This window comes from Chaetura pelagica, unplaced genomic scaffold, assembly GCF_000747805.2.
Source record: "Chaetura pelagica isolate M959 unplaced genomic scaffold, ChaPel_1.0 scaffold10, whole genome shotgun sequence".
In the NCBI taxonomy this organism is placed as follows: domain Eukaryota; kingdom Metazoa; phylum Chordata; class Aves; order Apodiformes; family Apodidae; genus Chaetura; species Chaetura pelagica.
The window spans coordinates 1,492,867-1,509,567 of NW_009952263.1; the positions used below are offsets into that span (position 1 = coordinate 1,492,867).

General features: G+C 37.1%; 1 protein-coding gene across 1 annotated transcript in view; it reads left to right on the forward strand.

The window, feature by feature from the left end:
• SNRK (SNF related kinase) overlaps positions 1-16,478 on the forward strand; it is a 28,418-nt gene extending 11,940 nt beyond the window's left edge. The window contains exons 3-6 of the mRNA XM_010007493.1: positions 6,115-6,256; positions 8,789-9,001; positions 10,063-10,197; positions 14,597-16,478. Of these exons, the coding sequence (XP_010005795.1) occupies positions 6,115-6,256; positions 8,789-9,001; positions 10,063-10,197; positions 14,597-15,815 (1,709 nt within the window). The 3' untranslated portion in view covers positions 15,816-16,478. The remainder of the gene's footprint in view (positions 1-6,114; positions 6,257-8,788; positions 9,002-10,062; positions 10,198-14,596) is intronic.
• Positions 16,479-16,701: the final 223 nt, after the last annotated feature.

Sequence of the window (16,701 nt, forward strand, 5' to 3'; positions counted from 1 at the left end):
GGTCAGAAATAAGCAACTTTCATAAATGGCTCAATTTATGTAGTTAAATGTGAATGTGTCTATTCCAAAATGAGTATGGATTTTTAGCTGCTTACAATCACAAATTTACATAGCCTATGTAGAGTGTGACAAGTGTCTGGCTTCTGAGGAATGGTCTAAATTTGAGCAAATCTTATGCTATAAGAATCCCTTATGTCATATAAATTAAAATTTTCTGAAATTTGTTGGGCTTATTTTAGAAGTAAGCCAGGAACTTCAGAAGGCAATAAATGGCTAATGAAATGGTGAAGCCCAGCTTAGTGGTTAAGCAGATGAATATGGATATGCTTTCTGCAGTGTACAAACTGGAACATAACAGATGTGTGAGTTGCTTGTGTTTAAGACAGGCACAGCATAGACAGCTAGTGACGTAGTTCGGTTTCTATGGCAGTGACTTCATGTTATGTAAGGAAGTTGCATATACACAGCCCTGGTTGTCATGGTTCTGGGAATCCTGCTTTGAAGAGTCCTTTCCTGATCAACATTAAATAATGGCTTTAAAAACAATAAAATATTTTGTACTGCAGCTATTTAACTAGTGCTTTTAAAAGTTGTAATCTTATTTTATTCTTTTTAAAGCAATGGCAGTTTCAAGTTACTAATAACCAATGTAAAGGTTAAATTGCATCTTGAGAACTTCACTGTGTGTTTGAAAGACTTTGATTTTGGCCACTGCAGTATACAAGTGTGCCTCTCTTCACTATACTCATTTGAGGTTTTAAAGGCTTTAGGCATGCTAAATGCATGCAGCATGTCAGGCCAGAATTGTACTTTTATGTCAATTATGTGCAGAGAGCAAATTAAGTGACCCTTGAAGAGAGGAGAGAAGCAGTTTCCATAAAGGTTTCAATTACTAATTCTTAGAAGTAGAAAAAAACCTTGAAAAAAATGTGGAAAAAAATTTGTTTAAATGTGGCCTTCTAAAAATGGGCCTCTGTAACACTTCTCAGTGTTCCTTCAGTTATGAGTCTCTAATCTGGTACTGGCACCTGAGTTCTGAGCTATGATACGGGAATATGGCTGCAAATGTACACTGACTCCTTGGCCCAAGCCAAGGAATTTTGCTCACAAAACCTACTCCTTTATCTGGTTAAACTTTTCAGTAGTAAATTTATTACAATACCTAAAGGTTCTGTCTAAAACCTCATATTTTTGTTTGAGTATTAACATAGCATCATAGCTAATACAGTATCTTAAAACAGTGTGCCAGGAGTGTGAAGGTGGAGGAGAGGCAGAGCTCTGCAGAGTTTTTTGCTGTGTATACTTTGTCTGACCATATTTGCACTGAACTGAACATGAGGGGTGTTTTTAGTGGCACAATTCATTTAATAGGTCTTAAAAAATGATCTCACTCTGCATTCAGATACTGGCTGTATAGATCTGAACTCTTATTTGTGATTGTGTTGGTTTGTTTTTTTACTCTGGTGCCTGTGCAACCCTTTAATGAACACATGCCATTCAGACTCTTTATTAATGGGAAATAATAATATAACAGCGCTGGTTATGGCAGCACAGAATAGTATGATGAAGAACATTTCTGTGTGGCTTTGTGTGTTTTTTTTGGAAATACTAAAATGTGGTAAATAAACACTATAATAAAATAATCTTTCTCCTTCACTAATTTCTAAAAGACAGCTGTGCTTAAAGAATTTTGCCCATATCAGCCAAATGGCTCTATTTTGGAAACCCAACAATTTTCCCAAATGGGCTATGGTTATTACATTAAATGGCTGAGTGAAATTTGTATCTTTGAAGAGAGGGCATTTTTGTTTCTTTCAATCTTTTTGCAGTATATTTTCTGAATATGACTGAAAAACATGTACCTATGGATCTCCAGTAGAGAAAAGTGGAAAGCACAGATATAGGATTGATTTTTTTTCATGTACAGAATGGCTTAAAAATAATAAATGGGGTACAAACAGTAGCATTTCTCATGTATGTGCCATATAGTAATTTAACTGTTGATCTATTATTTCAAAATTATATGTGGGTTTTAACTTATTATTTTGGAATATCTACTTTGATGACTTCAGATTCTAAATCTTGGATTTTGCATAACACTGAAGGCTAGCACACCAATGTGTTTAAACTTGCTTGTTTGGAGTGTAGGTCACCTATTTAAATTTTAAAGATGTATTTACAAATAAATAAGACTTAACTCTGAAGTTTGTGGTTCCTTTTTACAAAGAGGAGACGTTTTCTTTTGGTCGTTCTACCTATGTCAAGTTCTAAGTGTCTTCAAAACATGCAAAATAGAAACTTTATAATGCAAAATCTGCAGGGATCCTTGTTGTCCTGGAAACTTAATTGTAGAAAGATCTGCCAGTAAAAATCAGTGTTTTTTTTAAAAATTCATCCACAATTATGTGTCTAAGAAAAAATGAAAGTCTGAAATGTTGTGGTAGGTTGAGTAGGGCAAGATACTGTTGTTGCTGCACTTGTTTAGGATTGTATGCAGTTGTCTGAATAATTGTGGTAGTTTGAAATATCAACGAATAATCCACTTACTAGTTCCACTTTTTAATTGTTCTTATAGGATTTGTATATTTCAAGTGAAGTTACTTTGAACATTTGTGTGTTCCTGGTTTCTGTCAGCTTTTTTTTAACCACTTCCTTCACACTTATCCTTTACGCTGTGTTTGGTGTGAAGAGTGAAAAATAATTGTAGTTTATTGCTGAGTTGAGACAACCCTGTGCTGTTTTAAATGCAGCATTCAAGTTCTGTGTGTTGAGACTATCGACATTATTTTAGTTCTTACTGTGCTCTCACGCTTTCATTTTCAAAAATACCTACAATGCACTGCTTCTGATGGGCAAAAGGCAGTATAGATTTGCTGTTGGTGCTGTAGACTCACTCCAGTGAAGTAACTCTGAAGGTCATCTGGCCTTATCCCTTGGTCAAGCAGAGTCATCTAGAGTCAGTTGCCCAGGACTGTGTCCAGACAACTTTTCAATCTCACCAAGGAGAGAGACTTCACAACCTTTGTGGGCAACCTGTGCTAGTGATAGGTTGGACATTGGAAAAGAGTTCTTTCCTGTGAGGGTGGAGATATGCTGGAACAGGTTGCACAGGGAGGTTATGGATGTCCCCTTCCTGGAGGTCTTCAAGACCAGGTTAGGTGGGACCTTGAGCAACCTGATCTAGCAGGAGGTGTCCCTGCTCATGGCAGAGGGATATGAACTGGGTGATTAAGGTCCCTTCCAACTCAAATCATTCTATGATTCTAGTGCTTTTCACTGAGATCATAAGAATATCTAGATGACAGGGTCAAAAAGCTTTTAAGCACCATTCTTAGTTTCCAACAAAACTTTTTTCTGTGTACACATGATGCCCTTTTAGTAATACAAAATGTATGATACAATGAAATACAGTAGCAGTTCAGTGCATGGTATTTCCCTATTAACAAGAGTTTAAATTCTATTTTTTATGCAGTTGTATTTAAGATAAGACTGTTTCATTTACAGCTGCTCTTAACTGGAAGGACCTGTGGGTATGGAGTGCAAAATATAGTAACTAGTGAAAAAAAATATACAAATTTCTGTTATGTGCTGGCTGATCAGTAATTACTGTTTTATTTGTCAAAACATATAGCTTGATATCTAACTCGACATCACCTTATAGCAAACAATACTTATTTCTTTGCATTTAGAGGATCAGTTGGATTCTGCTTCAGAATTTATTTATTTTTTTATTCTGTTTATAAAGGAAACATGTTTATCTGCATAACTTTTGGAAAACTATTAACCAGTAACTATAATCAGAAATCCTTCTAAACTGAAGTACAGAAAAGTGCAGGAAAGAAGCCATGTGAGTAAAAGAGAAAACTGATTAGCAGGCTTCTTTCTGAAGGAAAATAGTTAAGGATGGTCAGTATCTATTCAGTGCAGTTGAAAAACTTCAAGGTCTGCTGGAGTTTCTTGTGTATGATGATTTCATGGAACTTGTCTTCTTACTGTGAATGCTGTCCTTTTCCCAGGACTGTCTTATTGTTTTAAGCTTGATGTCTTAGAATATTGTGGTTTTCCTTCTGTTTAAAGTTTTTTATGCTTATTTTTAATTTAGTTTAGTTTAATTGTTCCCCTCCCCATTTTTTTTTCTCTTGGCTTGAATTTAGCCAATGTGTGTTGCTTTATGATAGCAAACATTGTCTGTATTCATGAATGCTACACAGACTTTTCTAAAATACTTGATGCTGAAAGGAGACTTGAAGCACTTATTCTGTTGTGGGGGGAACCTTGAGCAGAATACTAGATACCATATCACAAAATAGGTCTTAAGCAAAGTTTAAAATGTAGGAAGGACATTGATATTCAAAAGATCACTCCTGATAGAATTGCATAAATTTACATCTTTCATGTGCATGCAAAAATGAGTTATTGTAATATTGTGTGGTGTGAGATGGATATTGTGCCAACACTTATTTTGGCCACAAACAGGAGAAGACATAAGGAGGTTTACAAAATTGAAAGTATACCTCTTAGGTGGAACTACCTCTGTGTCTTGTGAGGCTTTTACAAATCCTGCATTTCAGAACATTCAGCTTTCTGGCATCGGGCTAGCAAACTATTAAACCAATTGTTGAATCTTAAACATGTGAATAGTCATGTTGGAGCGGCAGGTATATATCATGTACCAGCCTCAAAATGCTCAGTACGTACAGGATTGAGGCCCTAGGAAGTATAACGGAAATCAAATAATTGTCTGAGTTAATAGCGTACACTTACTGCAAATGAAAGCTCAAAAGAAAATTACCATATAGTGTTTCTTTTCCTTCTGTCAGCTTAACCATATGAAGAATGGGTTGTAACTAGCAAAAATGAGTAATTGTTCTAGGGATGAATATGTGTGATTTACATTATTAAAGAAAATTGTAACCATCCTTCGGCATGTCAAGTATTTGGAGTAGAATACAGAAAGCAAGATGCAGTTGGGTGGGTAATGTAGTGTGGTTTTCTCTTGTAAGCCTTCCAGGACAGAGCTGGTGTGCTCTGCTTCCTAGACCACCATGAGCTGCTCTCCCCTCTTCCATCAGGAGGTGTCTGCCTGTTCACTTGTTTTCACTATAGCTGTTTGATTTTACTGGGTACAGGTCTGTGAAATGCTAGTGTATAAGACCCAAAATTGCCATTGACATGTCAAGACCATGGAGTTGTACCTGAAGTCTTAAGAACATGGCCTTTTCTCTAACCATATATTGGAGTTACTTATTTTGTGCAATATTCTCAATATTTAAGCTCCTTGTATTGCATGCAGTGAGACTTCTGAAATATTTTATTCTAGGCAAAATCTTAATAAAGATTTGACTAAGTATTAGTTTTTACCAGCTAAAAGCTTTCATGCCCAGAAATGCTTCTTTTTCATCTTTTGGTATTTCATACAAGCAGGAATTAGAAGGATACAAAGAAAACAAGAAGAACTCTATAGAGTGTAGTAGGGATCACTGTTAATTATACTATGTTTGGTTGATATTTCAATTAAAAAACTGACATTTTGTAACATGATTGGTATAGGGTTTATGTAAAAATTACTATTTGCTGTTACAAGTAGCAAAGAATTTTTTTTAAGCAGTGGTACTGAAGGAAAAATATATCTAGTTCAGTCTCATTGAAAAAAGTGACTGGTTTTGTAATTTCTTATTTCATACAGTAACATGTAAACAATACTGAGAACAGTTTATGCTAGTCCTTCGAAAAGGAACGTGCTTTGAATACAAATCTCTTAAATAATCTGTGCCTACCTGTGAGGAGAAGGGTAATAAATTCTTGTATTCTGAGTGATCAGATTGTTGTACTTTATTTAACACTTTGCTACCAAAAATGTTAAGCATCTCAAGCTGTTATGCATCCTTGAAGTAATGAAATATGATACATTTATCCTCTGAAACTCTATAAAACCTGTCAAATAATGAAACTACTGTATTTTGTGCTTTAGTGGGATTGCAAATTCCGTAAGTCACACTGATAATCAACAGTGCATTAGTAACCCCAGCATGCATCTCAAGAATACTTCATGATTTTGATGGCAATTGTCTGCTTCCTCACAGTTATTTTAATATATGTGCTATATATTTACAGATATATGGAGTTTGGGGGTCATCCTCTTCATGTTGGTTTGTGGACAACCACCATTTCAAGAAGCAAATGACAGTGAAACTCTGACTATGATAATGGACTGCAAATATACAGTGCCACCTCATGTGTCCAAAGAATGTAAAGAGTAAGTAGAGTACTAAAGAACTAGGAAGCATTCATAGAAGTGGGTTCTCATTACCTTTGGGAGTTCCCCAATACTGTATTATAAGTGCAGAGTATTTCTTGCCTGTTAAGATATTATACCTACTGCTTTTGCTTAGTTGTCAGTATTTCTTCCCACTGATTGTGTAGTTTCTTGGGAAACAGTATTGCAATTTTTTTATTCTTTGTGTCTCCTCATACTAAGGTTAATTCCATGATAACTTCTTGCCAACAGGTTTTTCCCACGTGTATGAAACTTCATTTTGATTTCACACAATGTATTTTTCTTCTGTGTGTCTCAGTTGTCTTGTATTTTATAAATGATTGAAGGAGCTGCTCACTACTGACAGACTTTGGCCACCACTCTTGCTGACAAATTACAAGGTGTTGGTGAGAGTATTTTTTGGCAGGGATTAAAAAGGTAGTGATTCCTATACATTTCTGTTCAACATACAAGTTGTCAAAACCCAAGCAATATCACAGCAAGTTTTGCTCATCTCCTCCTGAAATTGCAACTCCAAATCAACATTCTAAGCAATCAAGGGAGAGAAATATTCTGTCTGCAAATACCATATGCCACTTAGGGAATCATGGCTCATTTTGTTGTGTTGTTTTTCTGCAGTGTTCACTGCAGCTTTTTGATGTTTTTCTATGTTCCAGTATTGCCTGTATTTCTCTATCAGTTAATTACCTCTTCAGTCCTTTTAATATATATCCCAATTGCATTACTTAAACTATTTTCCAGTGCTTGACTGGGTTCTTGAATCTGCAAAAGAGTAACTTTTCATTTTCTATATGAAAGTCCAGGTGCCTTTATAAATGTCTGAAAAATGCATCTAGGTTCTAGAGCAGAACCTGGGATTCTGTTGGTTGACACAGAAGGATATTGGTTACAGCTGTGATAATACAGACCATTCCTCTCTTCACATATCATCTGGGTGGTCCAGGAATCTAATGCATAGCATGATGTCTGGGATGGTTTTCCTGTCTTGTCATTAGTGTCTAGCATTTAATAGTAACATGGAAAAGCTGCCATCAGTGTTCCCAACAGCTTGAAGAGCCTTACATACAAGGACAGGTTTATAAGAGAGATCTTATCAGTGAATTCCATTAGTAAGTCTTTTGTGATGCTGTTGCTGAGGCCAGGAAACTTACTTTCTGTAGCCCTAATCTGTTGGCTAATCTATTGTAATCTGTTGGCTAAGGTTTACTTGCTGGAAGGCCCAAGTAGATCTGCTTTCTCTACAGTGATGCATCAACAATGTATGGTCAGTTACCCAAGTCCTGTAAGTTGGGTTTGCTTAGGGAGAAAACTGGGAATATTTAAAGTTCTTGCTTGGAAGGAAAGCATTTTTGGTGGTCTGGGATGTGCAAGCAAGCTTAAAGGAGGAGGCACATGTCGCACATTGGTGTGGTTTTACTACAGGTGTAATTTAAAAAAAAGTCAAATTAAGTATTTGTTTTGTTCCCTTTCTGTCAGAGTATTAACAGAACCAAAGAAAAATCTAGTCTCCCATGTCTCACTTCGCCTTTCCTTTTGGTAAAGGCAGATACCCAGCTACTAAGTATATATATGACTTTTTTGTATAGTAGAGTTTTAAGAAGTCTGAGTTAGCCTCCTTTTTTAATTCCATACATCTTTTCACACACTAAAATAATAATAAAATATTCTTTGCTTTGTAATTTGTGTGGCCTTGCAGCCTGAAGTTGCATGGTGTAGTATAGTTAGTGCAATAAAAAGCATTATGTGAGAGTTGCAGAGCTTTCATTCTACATATTGAAGCAATAAAGTTTCACTGAAACCTTGGCACTAAAACTGTATCCATGTTCTATTTCTTGTGCAAAGCCAAAAATACTTCCCTCAAGAATTCTTCATGTATAGTAGGTGAACAAGATGTGCTCTGCTAATCAAGTGATTTTATCTGTTTATTTGGGGAGTTCATGCACGCACTTTCCAGCCCTTGTAAACACTCAGTATCAATCCATTAGTAGGTTTGTCACTTCATCCTCCAGATAGTGTTTTGTTGTGGGTTTTTCTCTCTTATGGATAGAACAGATCACAGTTCTTTAAGGGATACTGAATAATCCAGTGTCAGATAGCTATTTCAGAAGAAAATATTTCTACTTATCTTGCCATTCCATATTCTTGGTGACAGCAGCAATAACAGAAAATCATATTTCTGTTACTTAACAGACCAGCCTGTAGGCCATCTATGACAATTGCCCTGTGAGACCGATTAAAAACAAACTAACCAGAAAAATCAGGTTAAGAATCTAAGCATGGTAAATAAAACCTGCAGTATTTGTGATATTTTTTTAAATAAGCAAATTGTTTTTGTTCAGCAATATTTGGAATGTCTGAGAAGAAATAATTTCCCTTCACATTAGCAGTCTCTACAGTAAGCAAAGATTTATGTGGACCAACAGCAGAAAATTTCTTCCTAGTGTTGCTTTTACAATGGCTGCTTTTTAAACATGTGAGTGCATTTTGTTTAGATTTATTTTTTATTCCCAGTCTAATTACACGGATGTTGCAGAGAGACCCGAAGCGAAGGGCATCTTTGGAAGAGATTGAAAACCATGCATGGCTCCAAGGAGTTGACCCATCTCCTGCGACAAAGTACAATATTCCTCTTGTGTCATATAAAAATCTGTCTGAGGAGGAACACAACAGTATAATACAACGCATGGTTCTTGGTGATATAGCAGACCGGGATACAATCGTGGAGTAAGTTGTCAGGTTTTTATATGCAGTTTATTTTGTGTATCTGTCACTTTTGAAGAATGTAATGAGAACAAGGGCTCTTCAGGGCTTAAGTACCAAACAAACAAAGTATTGCAATCTTGCTCTGTGAGAGTATATTCTAGGATAAGAAATACTTCATTAGACCCAACCTTAGGAAAAACTTGAAAAAAATGTTTTGGAACAGTGTAGGATTCCTGCAGTAGTTTGCAGTCTTAAGTAAACTGCTTTGAAATTCATCCTTTTTACTTGTGTTTCATATGCATATTTGGGGGTGATAAATTCTAGCATTTTTTCCATAGTACATTTCCACTATACCTGGATGTTTGCTAATTGAAAATATTTTTCATTATTTTTATATAATTCAAAATAGTCCTTGTCACTGAGCGAGCTTACTCATAAGCTACATAGTTTCCTCTAATAGATTAAAACCCAACATTGAAAATATTCCCCAAATTGAAAGAGGACTTAATTTTTTTTTTCTATTTGTTTGTGTAAGCTGGAAAAACTGTTGCTATCTTACTGTTATTGGGGAGGGGTGGGAAGCAGCAGACTAACTTTTAAAGCTTTTAGCTGCAAAATAGTGGCATCCTTTCTGAGAGAAAGTCTCAATGATGCCTCCTGGCCTATCAACTTAATTTTACTGTAAACTGAAAGTGACAGCACTAAAATGAAGGCTTTTCCTCCAGTTGTTGCATAAAGAAATCTTAGTACTATGTCGTTGTATGTGCCAGTAGAGAAGCCCATCATAGATGCATAGTATTAATGAGATACTATTTCATCATTTAAAGAATTCTCAATAAAGGAAGAATTTCTTAATTTTGTTGGATGATATTTTGAGGATGTCCTCATGCAACTATAATTAGCTGGTTGGCTCCTCATTTTTAATAAAACCAAGACATGCTTGTCAAAACATCAAAAATAGGCAGTTGTGTTTTCAGGCAGTCTTCCCACTATGAGTAGTACAGCATGTTGTGTGAGATGCACATCCACTTTTTAGAAAACCACTGAGGTATGGTTTATTTCATGTTTTGTGCTTTCCTTAGGGCACTGGAAACTAACAAATACAATCACATCACTGCTACTTACTTCTTACTAGCTGAAAGGATTCTGCGAGAAAAACAAGAGAAAGAAATTCAGACCAGATCTGCAAGCCCTAGCAACATCAAAGCTCAGTTCAGGTGAGAATTTACGAATTTAAATTTTTTACCTCCCTTAATGTGAGTATTACTGAATTGCTCAAGTACTTGTTTCTTAAAAACAAGAAGATACTTACTGATTGCAGATTTTTAATGTCTTTAAAGTGCCGTGGATGCTTCAGAAGCTGTTCAGAAATCAGTTACCAACAGAGTTTTCAGTTCCGTACCACGTTCATGGAATGTCTAATCAATTTGAATTCTGTATCTGAAAGTAGTAAGTTTTCACACCTGCTAGGAAAGGGCACATTCATTGACCTTCAGTTCCTTATACAAACTGTGTATGTAATGATCCTGGAAAAAAATAGCTTAGCAAACAAGTAGGTTATGTTCTTTTTCATATCAGTTGGTGTACCTGTTGTCTAAGAAAAACTGTTGAATTAATTGCTTTAATCGCCCATTTCAAGCTATGGCCATACTTTTTTTTTTTAACAAAAACATGATTAAAAAAAACATAAGGTGAAGTTCCCTGAGATTTTTCAAATTAAGCTTGTGACACAGTAAAACAAAAGGGAATGTTGGGGCTCTGGCATCTAGTTGGTATTGATAAGTTCAACTCATCCATTTGCTCTGCAACCAGTTATCAATGCGTACCCCCTATTTTCAGTGACAGCAGTATATGCTTTAAAAAAACCAAACACAGGGTGAATAGTGTAGTTTCTACCTGTGTATTGGTATTGGAGGATACATGTTTTGATAAGTTACTTTTCATAAACATTTTGTTTTAATTTGCTCAGTTAAGCATTAGACTATGAATAGGGAACCAGTCGTACTGGAAAAAATTCTTATTTTGGCCCATCTAAGCAATCTTTCTAGTGAAGGTGGAGGATGTGCTGAGGCATTTCCATTAATTTTTGTTCCTGTACCTCCAGTCTCTTCAAAAGTTGCCTTTCAGGTTTTGGTAAAATATTATTTGTAACTATTAGCAATAGTAACAGTTGTTAGTAGCTAATCTCTTCATGAGAGACGACTTAGTAAGTGCTTGTGCTGATGTTTGGAATTGCTGCCTGCCTTCAGTGTGGTTAATCTGTCTGTAGGATTTGGAGAAAAAGACAAAACAGCCTGTTCATTTTCTTTGGCCTAACTGCTAAAAGTCAGATGCTACTACTTCAAGCTCAATCTAGAAAAAATGGACACTTGGTATAAATTAAGGGCATGCACTTTGGAAAATTGGTTTAAGATAAGTTCTCTTCATCAGTTGTTAATTTGGATTTAGGCTGAGATTTTGAGTTTTAGAGGAGGCTCTTAATACCATTCTGTCTCCCTGAAGAACTAGTTGTTTCTCTCTGAACCTTACCAGTGGTACCCAAGAACTTGGTCATCTCCACACCAACTGCACCCCATGTGGTGTACTGGAGTAGACTGGTATGTTGTTGCTGCACTGAAAATTTCATTCACTGCATGGTGGCTTTATGGTATGTTGTGCGGTTACAAGTTACTTTAGAAGAGTTATTGTTGCAGGCAACTAAAGGTTGCCTACAGAACCAAGTGGTCTGCAGTTTTGCTGTTCCAGATTTTACCTCTTTTGAAGGGTAATACTGTAACTTTCATCTGCAGTTCTCTCAAATGCTCATCCTCACAGAATCTTACGGTTGGAAAATACCTCTAAGATCAGAGTTCAACCATCCACACAGGAGGAGAGAAAAAACGAACAAAATAACCACAACACAAAAAGACCCAGAAAAACCCACCATCCTCTTATGTATATTTCTTTTAAAAAGAAATCCAAGCAAGAGCATCAAATGTGTCTAATGCTAAGTATTAGATATAAAAGAAATTATTTTAGAGTAAAAAATCGAGTTTAACTTCAAATGAAAATCCTATAACTATGAAATCTGCTTTTAAATTATTGAAGTTTTTTTTCTCTGCATCATTGTCACTCCTTCAGTAGAAGACCTGCTCCAGTTATATGAGGAACAGGATCAAACAAGGTCATTGACCCTAAATCTCGATGCATGTGTAAAATTGAATGGAGCAGTTGAAGCATGCCTTATGAATATTAATTTTTTCATGACAAGGAGATCAAGCATAAACTCAAGAACTGTTGCCCTTAATGGTCTCAGGTAGCAATTCCTTGTCTTCATGATGGTTCTAAATTCAAAGTGTCTATATAGAATGACCTCATGGATAAGGCAACAAAGTAGTGTATTACTTTGATTTTGAGACTTCAAAAGACTTAAGAAAAAAAAAATGAACTTGCAACCTGGAGCTTCCCTTCTATCTCACTCTCCCCTCAGGCCTCCTGGGAATAAGGGGTGGGGGGAAGGGAGGCAGGCATGGGCTGCTATAGAGAGATAAACATACTGTAGTGAGGAGGTTTATTGCCTGGAAACTACAGTACTGTTGGATACTATATTTACCTTTTATTGTGACAGCCACAGAACTCTTCCTTTTTTTTTTTCTGACAAACCAGCTTGTTCCTAAAGCATAGTTAATCCTTAAAATGTTTAAATTCTCAAATTCTGCCACTTTGGTAGTTAGATTTCTAAATTATTTAAGTCCTGTTTGTTAATCATAGACAGTTGTTTGTGTTTAAAGTAACCAGCATAGCACAAGTCATCAGAAAACTAGGTCAGTGGTTTCCAGCATTTCTGGAGTCAGCTGGGGCCTAAGGGAGGATGCCAGTGTCAAACCAAGGAGGACCACAGTCCAGGCACCACTTCTTGTCTGGACAGCTTGAAACTGAGCTGCTGGTTGTGTGGTCTCCCTCCAGCCAGTGCCCCTTACCTCACTGGAGGGGAACTGGTATGAGGGCACCAGCAGCTCCCCATGTCCAATGAGAAATCAGGGAAGGACTACATGGACTCATATGGGTGTGTTGGCAGCCAGGTCCTGCTATTGGAGGATGCTGGTGGATTTTTTTATCACTGGTTTGCAAAGCACTTTGAACTCTGCAGTTAGGCTTGATGAGTTTAATGTTGGCTTTAATGAAGTACTTTTCCTCAAAGCTCATACAATTGGGAAGACAGGTGTCAATTGCCACCTGTGCAGACAAGCATCTCACACTTCAGGATCCTTTTCTGTCCAGGCATGACAGAGGCAGCCTTGTGCAAGTGCAGCCATAGTGCAGGTGCTTCCATTAATGATAAACACTTAAAAAGAACATGTTTAGAATAAGAATAGCAAAGAGGTGTCTGAGCTTTCCTTGTTTCTTCAGCTTGACCTCTTAACACAGTGAAGTTCAGGAAGCTGGTATGAGCCTTCTTTGTATGCAGGCTGTCTGAGCAGATATCTGGGGTCACACTTGGTGTGAATCATTCTCTGCTTTCTACCTACACCTTGCTTCTAAAATGGGCTATAAAGTCATGCGGCCCTTTCTTTTGGCACTCCCAAAATACAGTTGGTAATGTCTTGTAATACACTATCAATAAGTGAACAGAGGCCTCCACTACAGCTTGTCATGTGGTATGCAAGAGTGTTTTAGCTATATAAAGTTACATTTTTAAATTACAGATAACTCTTACTTTGAGAGGTTAGAAAAAATGTCTTGCTTATGCCGAGTGAAGCAGTTGAAGAATTATTCAGTGTTTAGATATTGGTCTTTTGGATTAGGCTTTCAAAATACAAAGAGAAATACTGGCAGTCTTTGTTCTTTATTTAGTCTGTGTGTATGATGAGAAAATCACTATATATATTGGGATTTACAGTGAAAAACAAAACATTAGTTAAGAGTTTAAATACTGGTATTAAGACATCAGCTGATAACTGTAAAAATTATTTACATTCAAGTGTTAACTTTCATTTTGAGCTAATGGAGTACAGAGCCCTACATTTTGAACTTTGATTTATGGTTTATATTCTTAGGCAGCTTGAGTGCTGGATTCATGCAGCTGGATTATTCCAGTTGCTCAGCTAAGGACAAACAGATAATCTTAATTCATCTGTGTTTAAAATTAAAGGGGATTTTGTAGAATAGAGCTTGGTCTGAATGAGACTTACTGAAAATGAGAATGTGTCTTAAGACTCAGCTTTTCAGTTTGAGTCATGTTAATTGTAACCTAATTTTATTCTCTGAATGCTGGGAAAAAATAAGATTAAAAGCAGTTTGCAATACTGTCTTACTTGAGTTGTGCCTGAATAAACTTGCATCTTTCTACTACTTCAGGTTATTTTCCTTGAGACAATTATTTAAAGTGCTTTTTCACTTTAAGTGATAATTCATTTTCTGAGAGCAGTGAAATATTAAGATTTTGGCTGAGAGTAGCCAATGCAATTTCTAAACTACGCTTCTGTATAAATGATGTTCCTTTCACATGCCACCCAGCAGGCCCATACATGTGGTAGTACTTGTGCTGCTCCTTTGCAGATCTTACACATTCTTCTGTGTTCTGAAATGCTCACCATGATCTAACTTTCCTTTTATACTTTATACTTGTTTACATAGGCAATCGTGGCCAACAAAAATTGATGTACCCCAAGATCTGGAGGATGACCTCACAGCTTCTCCTCTCTCCCATGCAACTGTTCCTCAGTCACCAGCTCGCACGGCCGAGAATGTTCTCAACGGCCACAGAAGCAAGGCCCTCGGAGACTCAGCCAAGAAAGAAGATATCCCTGAATTAGCTGGACCTGCACTTTCAGCTGTCCCGTCGGTGAGCTTAAAACCCACTACGAGTGGCCGGAAGTGCTTGTTCAGAGTAGAAGAAGATGAAGAGGAGGATGAAGAAGATAAGAAACCTATTTCTCTTTCCACTCAAGTTGTTCTGCGCCGCAAGCCTTCAGTTACAAATCGTCTGACTTCGAGAAAGAGTGCGCCAGTCCTCAATCAGATCTTTGAGGAGGGCGAGTCAGATGATGAGTTTGACATGGACGAGAACTTACCCCCGAAGCTCAGCAGGTTAAAAATGAACATTGCTTCACCGAGCACAGTGCATAAACGCTATCACAGGAGGAAAAGTCAGGGCCGAGGCTCGAGTTGCAGCAGCTCAGAAACAAGCGATGATGACTCGGAAAGCAGGAGACGCCTAGACAAAGATAGTGGGTTTACTTACTCCTGGCACAGACGGGATAGCAGTGAGGGGCCGCCCGGCAGCCAAGGAGATGGTGGTGGGCAAAGCAAACCAAGCAATGGAAACGGAGGGGTAGACAAAACCAGCCCAAGTGATAACAACAAAGGTGGGGGGAGCCCTTCCGGCAGCTCTGGTGGTAACACCAACAACACTTCAGGTTCCACTCGGAGATGCGCTGGATCTGGCAACTCAATGCAGCTGTCGTCTAGAAGTGCAGGGGAACTGGTTGAAAGCCTGAAGTTAATGAGCCTTTGCTTAGGCTCACAGATTCACGGCAGCACTAAATACATTATTGATCCTCAAAACAATCTGTCCTTTTCCAGTGTAAAAGTACAGGAGAAATCAACATGGAAAATGTGTATTAGTTCCAGCGGAAGCGCAAACCAGGCTTCGTCGTTGGGCAGCCTAAAATTTTTTTCTGACCAAATGTCAGATGCAGCCAACAAATTGGAACGGATAAAGAACAGGAACTTGAAAAACAATGTGCTACAACTACCTCTCTGTGAAAAGACTATATCTGTGAATATTCAGCGGAACCCAAAGGAGGGGCTGCTGTGTACCTCCAGTCAGACCAGTTGTTGTCATGTCATTTGACAATGACCTGACTTCCATAGCTCAATTTACTTGACAGCATCATTCTTCCTGTTCAGAGCTGTGAACACCTTGTCAACAGACCCCTTTTTGTCGTCTTAAGATTTTTAAGTGGGCTTTGAGCAGTTATTTATTACACTTTAATTTTGTGTTTGCTTGTTGGTATGACAATGCATGGTCTCTGCATGCTGCTAGCCAATATGTTTTTCTTTTTCGACAAAACAGAATATTTTATTGTGTAATTTTTACATTTTTTATTTCACTATGGAAGATCTGGATTAAATTAAAACCAGTATCTGGATCTTAATGTAAATGGAGCACTTAGAAGTTTCATGTTCTGCACTTAAACTAGAGAGAGAAGCTTTTGTTTGCTTGTGAAATGTTAATTCTTGTTCTGACCTTCTGTGATATCTAAAATACGTGATACGTGACATATTTCTATGTGTCTGAAACAGAACCAAAGCAATAATGTTTTGATGCTGAAAACTCTTCAGGGAGCTTTCAGATGTTCCAAGGCTTGTACAAAGCAAAGATGCACTGAAGATTAGTGATCTTGAAATATGATTTTAAACCCACACCTATTTGTCTTAAGCTATGATATGGATAAAGTTGTGGCTCAAAAATTAAACTGAAAAGATCTTGTTTTGCTAGAGGCAATTTTTCTTTTTAAAAAAGGCGAGTAGCTTTGTAAGGCTTTCTCCCGTAGTTATATGTTAATATTACAAGCAGACAATCTTTTTTTAATATAACAAAGGTAAATTATTAATCTACTTCTGAATTTTAACATACTAACTGAAAATATTTGTGTGAATCAATTCTGTTAGTGTATCATGACACTTATTATTTTTACGTTGTTACCTTGTAAACCTTCTTCCCTGTCTTCTCTTTC